General features: G+C 50.4%; 2 protein-coding genes across 4 annotated transcripts; both read right to left on the bottom strand.

Annotated features, from left to right (window-relative positions):
- Positions 1–833: 833 nt before the first annotated feature.
- On the bottom strand, positions 834–2,478 carry H2AX (H2A.X variant histone). Its single transcript, XM_079956068.1, has one exon. The coding sequence runs from the start codon at positions 1,524–1,526 to the stop codon at positions 1,086–1,088; it is 441 nt and encodes a 146-aa protein (XP_079812194.1). The 5' UTR covers positions 1,527–2,478; the 3' UTR covers positions 834–1,085.
- Positions 2,479–3,472: 994 nt separating this feature from the next.
- DPAGT1 (dolichyl-phosphate N-acetylglucosaminephosphotransferase 1) lies at positions 3,473–11,739 on the bottom strand. Of its 3 annotated transcripts, none has more exons than XM_079956062.1 (10): positions 11,648–11,739; positions 8,970–9,339; positions 8,523–8,643; positions 8,193–8,406; positions 7,514–7,660; positions 7,202–7,286; positions 5,917–6,105; positions 5,116–5,203; positions 4,721–4,876; positions 3,473–4,417 (listed from the first exon to the last, which is right to left on the bottom strand). In XM_079956062.1, the coding sequence occupies exons 2-10, from the start codon at positions 9,122–9,124 to the stop codon at positions 4,352–4,354; spliced, it is 1,221 nt and encodes a 406-aa protein (XP_079812188.1). In that variant the 5' UTR covers positions 9,125–9,339; positions 11,648–11,739; the 3' UTR covers positions 3,473–4,351. The 3 variants fall into 3 exon arrangements, with proteins under 3 accessions (XP_079812188.1, XP_079812189.1, XP_079812187.1); XM_079956063.1 differs by lacking the exon at positions 11,648–11,739 and adding an exon at positions 10,200–10,380; XM_079956061.1 differs by lacking the exon at positions 11,648–11,739 and adding an exon at positions 9,974–10,180.
- Between the last annotated feature and the right edge of the window lie 136 nt (positions 11,740–11,875).

Raw genomic sequence — 11,875 nt, 5'->3', positions numbered from 1 at the left:
CCTGAGTATTGCAAAACAATCACCAAAGGGCTTTAGCAGGAAGGAGCAAACCTGCCTGGTCATAACAGAACCGTCATGAAGTAAGGGTGGGTAGAAAGAAAACTTTGTAAATCTCAGATGATCTTCAGAACTCCATCCTCTTTCCAACAGTGGCTAACTAGCTGCTTCCAGGCACCCATACAATAAGCAGGACATGAAAGCAAGATGCTGTAAGCTCCATAGAGCCATCTGTCACCTCCATTAATTTAATACCCTTTTGCCTAATGGCAGGAAAGTCCATTAAGTTAGGAAAGAGAGTTCCCTTTGGCTGTTTTCACCAAACAAATGTCAGTCCCAGTCAGCATGGTCTAATTGGGGGGTGGGGGAAAGCCCACCTGTTTTCTATGCCAAGCCAACAATGACCTTTCTCCTGCCTGTTAGCCATGCTGCTTTGGGCTACCATGAATCTTAATCTGCACCAGTGGATACTCCTCTCTCTGCTTTTCTATACCACATCTCTACTACACCCTCAACTTTTTATGGTAAGGACCAAGAGGACACAGGAAGCTGCCTTACACTCAGCCAGGCCACTGGCTCATGCAGCTCAGTACAGTACTGTTTACAGTAACGGGCAAAGGTCCTGCAGATGCCTTCAGGCAAGGGGCAATCCCAGTCTTCCCCAGAGTTTGAACCTGGCAAAGTGCAAGAATGTAATAATTTCTTGATAAAGAGTTATCATACAGCCTACTGAAACTGGTGCACTGAACGTAGCTCTTGCGAAACCTTGCAGAGCTCACCTGCCGCTTATTTTCTAACCGGCTTGCCCCCACCCATATAAACTTAAGAAAGCCCAGTTTAAACAGCGCAAATTCGTTTAATAAAACAAAAGCCAACACTGCGATCCCTGCAACGTAATTTCAACGGGATCCCCACCCAGTTCAGCAATCCGTTTGTGGGCCAGGCAACCATGCGCTCAGTCCTGGCGCCTGACCCTTGTCCCAAACCAAACCCCAAGGAAAACAGGGGGGTTGCGTGATCCGTCCTCGTGTCCATCCTTCGCCGGCTGCTACCGGAGTCCCGTCCAGAGGATGCTGCTGCTCGCCCGCCTAGTATTCCTGGGAGGCCTGGGTGGCTTTCTTCCTCGGCGCCGCTCCGCTCGCCGCTCCTCCTCCTCCAGCGCCGGCCTTGCGGGGCAGAAGGGCGGCGGGGATGTTGGGCAGGACGCCGCCCTGCGCGATGGTGACGCGGCCCAGGAGGCGGCTGAGCTCCTCGTCGTTGCGCACGGCCAGCTGCACGTGGCGAGGTACGATGCGCGTCTTGCGGTTGTCCCGCGCCGCGTTGCCCGCCAGCTCCAGGATCTCGGCAGTCAGGTACTCCAGCACCGCGGCGAGGTAGACGGGCGCCCCGGCCCCGACCCGCTCCGCGTAGTGGCCGCGCCGCAGCAGCCGGTGCACGCGCCCCACCGGGAATTGCAGCCCGGCCCGCGACGAGCGCGACTTCGCCTTGGCCCGAGCCTTGCCGCCCCCGGTTTTCCCGCGGCCCGACATGCTTCTCGGCTGAAAGATCTGGCGCCAAAGGTGAACGAGCCACCGAAGAATGAATGGGGAAAGAAAGCCCGCGCTTTCCTACCCATTTATAGCCGCCGCTCTTTCTTCTCATTGGACGCAACCTTTTAGCATTCCCATTGGCCCTCGGCTGCGTCAGACGAACGCAGGGATTGGGCGCACGGATCGTTATCTGCTCGCCCATTGGTTGGTTTGCGGAGCCAGTAGGAAAGACGCGCGCCAAATTTAAATGTGGGGGAGGTATTGGGCATTCAATTTTAGCGCCACCTTAAACAGAAAAGGCAGAATGAGCAGAATCAGGATTTATTTTAGGAGTGGCAGGCTTTATGTTGGGGGGTGAGGGGAAGAACCAAATGATCTGGTCAGTTAGTTCACTATTTAGATTTATTTACTTGAATTGGGCGGGGGCAGCTGTCTCTGCACCTCCCTGGCTGTGCTCATGAAAGGTAGCTAGCCGCTGCCTCCCCTCCTTTACTGCTGCTTCGTATGTCTGCAGCAGGTAGAAAATCAGGGTCTGCCAACACACATTCATCATGTACACATTAATGTGCACTTGTGTTATCTACCACTTTTCTAAACTGTTAACCCCCAAAGTAAATGCTATTTTTAAAAGCCAGCACCCATAGTAGTAGGAAGAAGAACAAGTAGATAATCAGCCCAAAACCTGGTAGAAAAAGTGCATCTTGCTCTCCATGTGAAGAGCTATCAGAGAAAGATACAGCTCTCTGGCAAGATCCCACATTTGTGGGGCAATATAATCTAGTTTCCAACTTCATCTCTCAAAGACAGTAGGAAGTATGGCAAGATGACTTCTGATCCTCCCTCACCATTAGCCAAGGGGGGGGGGACAGTTGCCCCCTCTAGATCAAGTAAAACAATAGAAATACTTAACTAAATGACCAATCACGTGGGTTTCTCCCCCCCAACAAAGCCCTCCCAAACAAAAATCCTTGCTACGCCCATGCTATTGGCCCTGCTGCTGCAAATGGATGTTGGAGAATAGTGTGGATTAAGAGAAAGCAATGGAAGGGTAGGGGGAGTAACAGAGGTCCCAGCAGCTTGGGGAAGGGGGCTGCCCTGGCTCTGCTAGAAGGGGAAGTAGCCAGGGTGCACTTCATGGTAGATGTTCTAGAACAGGGATGTCTAACCAGTTGATCCCAGGATGACCCTGGTCGCTCGTGGGATCCGTTTTGATTGGCAGTAGTGATTAGCAATGGAGAGAAAGTCCCTGCCGCCACTCTTCCTGTTGTGTGAAATGAATATTTTGTCGAGGAGTTAGAAAGCGAAAGTACTTGTTACAGCTGCGTTGTTGTTGTTGTAGGTGAGCTCTATAAGCTTTGCTATTTCTCCCTTTAAAAAGTGTTATTTGAAGAAGTGTGCATGCACACAAAAGCTTATACCCAGAACATACTTAGTTGGTCTCTGAGGTGCTGCTGGATAATTTATTTATTTTATTTATTTCGACTGTGTCAGACCAACATGGCTACCTATCTGAAATTTAAAAAGTTTATCAACTTTAGCCCCCGCCCCTAGAAAAAGGTCATCAACTTTGACTTCGCTCCCTCTAAAAAAGGTCAAAAACCTTTGCTCTCCCCCCCCCATGGGTAGATCACTTCCAGAATGTTTATACTGGGAGTAGATCACAGTCACTTGGGAGCTGGACATGCCTGTTCTAGAGGGATAGTTGGCTGAGAAAGCTTGAAAACTTTGTTGTGCACCTAAGATTGCTCAGATTGCTCTCCCTTCAGTCATTTGTCCTTCCCTCATGACTAAAAGCTAGGATGTCACCTGGGTGATGTATTATTCTCCATTCTCTCCTCCCTCTTTCCTCTATCCGCAAGATGTCACTTCCAGCTAATCCAAGCCTCCTCCTCCATTTCAACACTCAGGCCAGCTCCGTTTAAGCAAAAGACAACGAAACCAAAAAGCACTATACCAAATCATCTTCATTTGGGTTTGTGAGAGAGAGTTGGACAGTAGTATAGAAACGGTTTAGAAGAGCAGCCCTGAATAGACCGTCAACAGGATCTTAAGGAGGTTTGAATTGAAGTCAGTCCCACCAGGTTCAATCGGAATTCCTTCCCACTTCGGGGTCACTGTTTTGGCACTGCATTAGCCATGAGACCATAAAAACAAAGTCCTTCAAAACAAACACAGCACAAACAACTAGGAAGGAAACTGCAATTGCAAAGCCCAAGCCCCCATCAGAGCTGTCTGGTGCTTTGATTCTATCAAGATTTTGACAGTGAAGCCTTGCTCAAGTACTTACAGGTAGCCTGAAGGGGGAAGTTGCTTCCTTCTGTTGTGGAGGGACACACACACTTACTCCTAGAGCATAAAGTAGCTCTCTCTCGCTCTCTCTCATAGCAGGGAAAGTGGGGAGCATTGCAATAGGGAGAGCTGAGTTCTGCTTACATGCATTTTTTGCCGGTTTGCTTCTGTTTGTGTTTCAGGGTAGCAGCACAATGCTCCACTCCAGAAAAATATTCAAAAGCCAACCCCCCCGCCACCCCAAATTATGGTGTCTCCTCCCCTGTCAGTATACAGGAGAGAGAGAGAGAGTACTGACATACAAACAAAGTGCAGTTCCTATAACAGGAGTAGCAGCAGCAGCAGCAGCAGCAGCAGATGCTCTCCAAATGGATACAAAAGCCCACAAGACATCAGTGCATCCCCAAAGTCCCCCCAGAAGCCTTTCTCCCTCTTGCGAAGGTAGGCTGACTGCCCTGGGGCAAGTGCAGCTGTGGGCCATGTGGGAGAGAGCTGCGAGGCAGACCACCATCAAGCACCAACGGGGCAAGGGCAGCTCAGACGTCATAGAACAGCCGCACGAGCTGGTACCGGATAGAAAAGGCGATGATGCTCCCCACAACCTATAAAACAGAGGCAAAGGGTATTGTATAATCCGAGAAGATGAGATATTGCCCACATAGTTGTCAACACCATGAAATTGGATCTGGCAGGTTAGAGGAAGGGCAAATCTTTTTTGCTCTCTCTCCACCCCCACCCTACCATCAATGTTTGATTAAAAATTATGTGGCAGTTGATATGGCTCAATGCCTACTGAATTTTAACTCAGAGAAGGGAGCTGGATTACCAACCCATTTGAGATACAGAGATACAGCATTATTCAAAACTTTTCACACCGGCCTGCTCTTTCTCCCAGTGCCTCTTACCTGCATCAGCAACAGCAGAAGGGTCAGGGTTCGCTCAGGGGTTGGTCCTATAAGCTTTATCACAAAGTTAATGAGCGTCATGTTGTTGCATTCTGTGAATTCTCCATCTTTGTCCACTCCTTGATGCACATCCACTAGATGGAGTTTCTCAGATATCTGGGGAGAGAAACTTAGTTACCGGTGCTGCTCTAGGATTACGCTAGAGAAGCAGCAAGTGTTCCACCCAATCGTATTTCATTAGCCCAAAGTAAACCTGGGTGTTTCCACCTCCATTGCAACTTTTCTCTGTTACACAACCCCTCCTCATTACACTTCCCCCTCTAACTGGTTCTCAAAGCCTTTTCTTTCAGCCGAGCTATCAAAGAGTATGGAAGGTTATATTATTCTGTCCTTACCTTGAGGATATTTGCTCCCAAGGGAGAGAGGTTCTTGGGCTTGAATCTGGAATAGCTCATCTCTAGATTTCCTGTGTCCGGATTGAATCTGCAGAGAGATAGGCTCCCGTCAGCAATGAAAAGGGACACAATGGGAGAAAGAATGCAGGATGAGGTTCTGCCAGGAATGGATGAAAGGACCCAACCAAGGAGACTCTCACCAATCCATTTCCTATGAAAACAGGCAGCTTTGAAGGGCATATTTACACTATCCAGGCCTCAACAAAATATTCTTGGAAACTGGCATTTACAACTGCTTTCCAGCCTTTGATAGTGATTCCCTAACCCCTTGGGACGCGGGTGGCGCTGTGGGTTAAACCACAGAGCCTAGGACTTGCCGATCAGAAGGTTGGCAGTTCGAATCCCCACGATGGGGTAAGCTCCCGTTGCTCGGTCCCTTCCCCTGCCAACCTAGCAGTTCAAAAGCACATCAATGTGCAAGTAGATAAATAGGTACCGCTCTGGCGGGAAGGTAAACGGCGTTTCCGTGCGCTGCTCTGGTTCACCAGAAGTGGCTTAGTCATGCTGGCCACATGACCCGGAAGCTGTACGGCAGCTCCCTCGGCCAATAAAGTGAGTTTAGCGCGCAACCCCAGAGTTGGCCACGACTGGACCTAATGGTCAGGGGTCCCCTTTATCGAACTACAGTTCTCAACATCCCTTGGTTAGAAGCCAAGGACTACATTTGTGGTGCTCTAGTTGCACACAAAGCACGACAGCATCTAACAGGGAGTGAAGGGTTTTTGTCGTTGTTGTTGTTACCTGGGCAGCCGATGGCGTGGGCAAGGAATGATGTGGAACAGCTGTGGCAATGAATAGAGGAAGTTGAGAACTTGTGGGATAAAGAAGAGCAACATGGTTTTGCTGAAATGCCCGAGGATCCCCACCACAGCAAAGGTCATGCCGGCGAAATAGCAGAAGGTGTCGCCCACAAACACACGGGATGGATACCTGCGCTCAGCCGGAGGAGAGACGGTCAGTCAGAACACAGGCAATGCATTGCAGAAGAAGACCCAGCAGGGGGTCACTCCTGGCACTCATTATGATGTCAAATGTAAATAACGTGTTTGTTTTTGTTGGAGGTGCATGAGGTTGGAGAGCCCAGAGCATGGTTGGTTGCATTCAGTTAATTGCAGTGAGTTTTGTTTGTGTGTGAGAGAGGGAAGAGCTTGCTGGGTTAAATTAGTTTTTCTCCCCCCACAACCTCACAATTCCTATGACAGCATCATCTCACGCAGAATGTAACTGACCTGTAGAGGTCTTTATGGACTTTATGAATTGAAAACATATTACAGTCAAACCTCGGTTGTTGAATGTAATCCGTTCCGGAAGCCCATTTGGCTTCTGAAATGTTCGACAACCGAGGCACGGCTTCCGATTGGCTGCAAGAGCTTCCTGCACTCAAGCAGAAGTCGTGTTGGATGTTTGGCTTCTGGAAAACGTTCAAAAAATGGAGCACTTACTTCTGAGTTTTTGGTGTTTGGGAGCCAAGTTTAACTGTGTGTGTGTGTGTGTGTGGTGTTGTGTTGTTGTTGTTGTTGTTAAATGTGGAGTGGTGAAGGATGTAGGAAGAGGAAACAGTTTGTGGAACACTGGGCACAGCATGAGAGGAAAGAGATTATGTCCTGGAGTGCTTATTCCAGTTTCAGTGGTGTCAGAAAGCTGCACCTACAGTAGTGTTTGTTGGCATTTGGTAGGGTGGGATTCTTCCTCTTAGTTAGATTTCACACGTATGACCTACAAGCACATTTGCGTTTTTGTTTAAATATTCTAAACGGGAACATTTGAGCACTTTGAAGCTCCTTCTAATGCAGCTGCCCTCATAGCCACCAGATTCTCCCACAGAGCAATCCAGAGAAGGCACTGGAAATTTTACAAGAACATTGACTGGAATTATGCAACCCACGCAAACCCTCAAAATGGCAGCTGTATCAAGGCACCATAGCCTGCCTTGCTATGAGTGAACTCAGAAGCCTGCAACCTCCCCCAAACACACCCACTTCCATTGGAAACAGGCTGGCTTTTTCAATTCCATGGAGTTTCTTACCAGTTGTGGTACAGCAGTCCCAATGTGGTAAAGAAAAAGGGAATCATGAAGTAGAGAGAGAAAACGTGGTCATCTCTGTAGTCTCCTGGGAGTAAAAAATAAAAAAGTAGGAAGGTCAACCAGTTGGCACCAACTCCAGAGACTCTAGCTGCACATGTGCTAGTCCACACCGAGCCCACAGCTGCTACTACAATCCCAGCATGTATGCTGAGGGGCAGTCCCACATTTGCTCTGCATCTAGCCTGAAGAACTGAATATCATCCCACTCTAGAAACTCCATGTGGCAGCCCTCTGACATTAGATCTTTCTCACCGTTTAGCTCTACGATGTTGAAAGTTACAATTGAGGCAGCGATCACCAGTGACTGCCCAGCCTCCAGGCCATTAATGCCCGCAAGAATGTTGATGGCATTGGTGCAGAACACAGCCAGCATCCCCATGTACACGTAGTATAGGATTCCTGCAAGAGAAAACCCACTTTTATTCAAATTCCACCAACCATGCAACATAAGGACCACAATACCTCAAGGACCACCTCTTCCCATATGAACCTATCCAGTCCCTGAGATAATATTCTGAGGCCCTCCCTTCATGTGCCTCATCCTCGAGAGGTCCGGAGGGTGGCAACATGAGAACGGGGCCTTCCCTGCAGTGGCTCCCTGTCTATGGGATGCTCTCCCCAGGGAAGTTCGTCTGGTGCCTTCATTATACACTTTTAGGCTCTAGGCAAAAATGTTCTTTTTTAACCAGGCCTTTGGTTGATCTGATTGACATCCAACACTCTTTTAGAATGTGGCTTTGGGTGGTGCAGTTTATTGGGTTACTGCTTTTGGTTTGATTTTATATGTTGTGGTCTTGTTGTGAAATGCCCCGAGACCTCTGGGTATAGGGTGGTGTATAAGTTGAATGAATAAATAAATAATTCTCCATGGGGATAATGCTCAGCATGTTTCTCAGACCAGACCTGCTTGGGCAAGCCCTGGGCTACTTACCTAGGTCTAAGTGCATGCCCAACAACATCCGGAAGGGCTTAGGCACCACAATGGTGGTGTTCCCAAAGTTGGTGAAGTAGACCATGAGCAGGGGCAAGGATGCCATGGTGGGCAGAAGCAGCTTGTGGCGCCAGCGCAGATTGAGAACATCGTCCGCAAAGCCCAGGAAGATCATGCAGCAAATGGCGAGGAGGGAGCCAATGAGGGCCACAAACTGCAAGGTAGGGAGACACTGTAAGAGTCTTGCCCCTTGCACTTATCTAGTCGGCTCAACTCTTAACACCCCCACCCCAATCCCTTCCAAGCTCCACCCAATACAGCCACTCTCACCTCATGGTGTGGGAATGCCTTGCATTGCTCTTCCACAAAGCAGCTCAGAAAGGGCACTGGGATGAAGCAGAAGAGGATGATCAGGAACACTGCTCCACTTATGACACCTTGGGACTCCGGGCTGGGAAAAGACAACACACAAGGTAATGGGTACCTCATCTCACCAGGACCTTGCCTGTCCTGCTTACTGGGGTGCCGGGTTAGGGGTTAAGACTTAGCTGAAAGAAAGCCGGAACGCCCAATGAGAAAAAGGGAATTCTCCTTATTGACTGCTGACTGCCAGCTCTGGGAGTATGAGATCCAGCCCAGGATTATCAGTCTTTACACAGGGCCCCAGTATGCCTGTACCAGATCAGAGCCCCACACTTCCTCTCAGGCCCCTAACCTGGCAGCCTCCAAGTGCAGTCTGGATCAAAACTGAATACAGGAAAATCAAGAGCTACTCACATGGGTTGCTTGGAAGTTTTGTTCAAATCAATCCCAAAGAGCTTGGCAGCAATGAAGTGATCCTTGAAGGCTGGAATAAGTATCAGTGTTGCTACAAAGCCCACAAGGGAGCCAAAGAAATTGATCAGCAGGGGGGTGGTTAGCAGCCTCCCCATCTCAGAGCTGGATCTGGGTGCTCCCAAATGACAAAGCCAATAAGCCAAGGAAGTCTGTCTGTCGTCCGTGCACTTCTTCCAGTTGTAGCCTATCTGGGACAGCCACAGCAGACACCTCTTGTCAGAAGTAACATAACAGAGAAGGGACCCTTAGGCCACAACCACTGGCAAAAGGTTCCTGCTTCAGCAGCAGCCATGGTGATGGATCTTCATAACTAAGAATAAAAAAATAGTTGGTAACCAACAATTCATACTGAATGCAAAATTTACATGCATTTCATACTCTCCTCAGATGATGTGAATGCACACCTTAGCCACAAATGGGATCATCCTGCCCATGGAGGGGGAATCACCACAGGTGTGTCTAAGATGACCACTGACAAAAAAGCGCATTGGGATCAAGCAATCTGGGGCCCATAAATCACTGTCCCACCCACTCTGCTGTGCTAATGAATAGGATATGGACCTAGATAGCTCAGTGGATTAGAGTGTGGCATTGTTAACACCAAAGTTGCAGGTTTGAGTCCCACATGGGACAGCCGCATATTCCTGCACTGCAGGGGGTAGGACGAGATGATCCTCAGCGTCCCTTCCAACTCTACGTTTCTACGATTCCATGAGCTCTCTGGTCTGTTCCTTGTGATGGGGTACAGTTGTCTCCTAAACTAGGGGTCCTCCAGATGTTGCTAGACTGTAACTTCCATCATCCCTGACAACTGGCCACGCTGGGTGGAGCTGATGGGAGTCCAACACCACCTGGAAGACGGTAGACTTTCGTGTTCTGTCTGCTCCCCGGCACCCAAATTTCTACCCTCCCTGCCCGAATAAAGTGGCCACACTCCGGCCTACCAGAGGCGCAGAATGCTCCCCTGGGTTCCTGCCCGTCTCCACCGAAACACCGGCTTGATCCAGCTGTCGTCGAGACTCGGGAAGGGAGTCTCTCTGGCAAGGGCGGGGGGGATTTCCTTTTAACGTCCCTATAAGCTTGGCTGGAGTTTCCACCCGGACATTATATGACGTGACACCGCCAAATCCTAGCGCGACCCACACAGTGCGAGCATATTACAAAACGCACTCCACGCGTTGTGAAGCCGCGGACGCCATCTTCGTTACTGGCTACTCGACGGTGTGGCATATCAGATCCTCAAAGCCGGGCGCCATGTGCCGCGAGAGATCCGGTGACCGTAACTCTTTGACAGGTTTGGCGGAGGAAATACGACGGTCACAGAGTTGTAAGGAACGCCCACACCAAACATGGCGGCGCCCGAGGATCACGTGACAACTGCCCTTGGACGTTTCGTTAAATTACACGTCACCTGGCTGCTGATTGGCTCGGCGAGGCGCTCCAGAGCCAAGCGGGGCCATTTAAAGGGACAGCAGCTTCTTAGTAAATCTCACGAGGGGGAGCTCTTCCCTAAAATTCTATGTCCGGGAGGGAAAACCTGTGTTTTTTCAGATGTTCTCGGGACTCCTACTCCCGTCAGCCTCACCCAGCACAGCACATTTCAGGGATGGTGGGAGTTGTAATCCCAACAACACGTGTTGGTGGTGGCACCGGTGGAGCACAGGTTAGGCACCCTAGTTTCGGATGATGCTATAAGATGATACACGACCAGCCTACCCCAACCCGATGCCGTCCAGATGTTTTGGACTACCAGCAGCCCCTGCCAGCATGGCCAGTAGTCAGGGATGATGGCCATTTGGCATCCCAGCAACATCTGGAGGGCCACGAGAAAACCACACCCCTATTCCAAACGGTGATAACCTCCTGCAAAAAACAGGCAAGACATCTTCTGGAACCTTCAACACCTACTGTAGCAGAACCCGCCAATCTCTTAAGGTGCCACACGACCAGCCGCCCCCAACATGATGCTCTCCAGATGTTCTCGACTACAACTCCCATCAGCCCTGTGAATCATACTGTATGGTGGTGAGAGTTGGAGTCCAACATTTCTGCAGAAGGCTCTTATTTCCGCATGTTGCCGCAACAGAATGGTGCCCGCGATCCACATTTCAGAACCACCCGTCGCGGATCGTCAGTGCCACGGTACTTCCCCTCAGATCTTTCGGTTACTACAGATCAACAGCCACCCTCATCCCAACGTCCCTGCCATATCCTGCTCGATTAAAAAATCAGAAAGAGAAAAAGTCTACTAGTGGAGCCAAGGTCCTGGTTCCACCTCCAGCCCCAGCCCAGGTCCACCCACCTCCCTAGACGCGTCCAGAGCACCCAGAGTTCTCCCCGGGGACCTCAGCTCCGCTTCGCTCCCAGTAGCCACACCTGGGAAGGAATTCTAAACACCCTTCCTGTCATAATGTTAGGCTCGAGCTGCAAAAGGAACGTCCCGGCTTCCGCAGGCATGATCGACGGTCGTCGACCTGCGGACGTTCCCCTTTCCTATGTCATCCTGGTCCCCAAGGCAGGAGCCGCCTCTTTCTTTCTGCGCATCTTGGCTGGCGAGCCAGACCCGCTTCCAAGTAACCCCCGCCGGCTCCTCGCATACCCTCAGACGGTACCCTTACCGAGTGGGCGGATTGTCGAAGGATTCCCCGGGGCTGCCTCATTCCTTTCCAGTAGCAGCTGCCCTCGGTGGTCTCGTTTCTGCGCCTTTAAGAGGTCGGAGGGAGGGAGAGGAGAGCGGAAGGGGAGAGGCGGCGGCAGCAGCAGCACCCCCAGCAGCAGCAGCGTTTGGCCCTGCCCAGCTAAGCCGCTACTGGCCGTCGAGGGCAGCTCGTCTCCAGCTCCAGCGC

This window comes from Podarcis cretensis (assembly GCF_951804945.1).
Source record: "Podarcis cretensis genome assembly, chromosome: 15".
Classification (NCBI taxonomy): Eukaryota; Metazoa; Chordata; class Lepidosauria; order Squamata; family Lacertidae; genus Podarcis; species Podarcis cretensis.
Note: the sequence above shows the minus strand (reverse complement) of the source record. Positions and strands in the feature narration are given on the sequence as shown.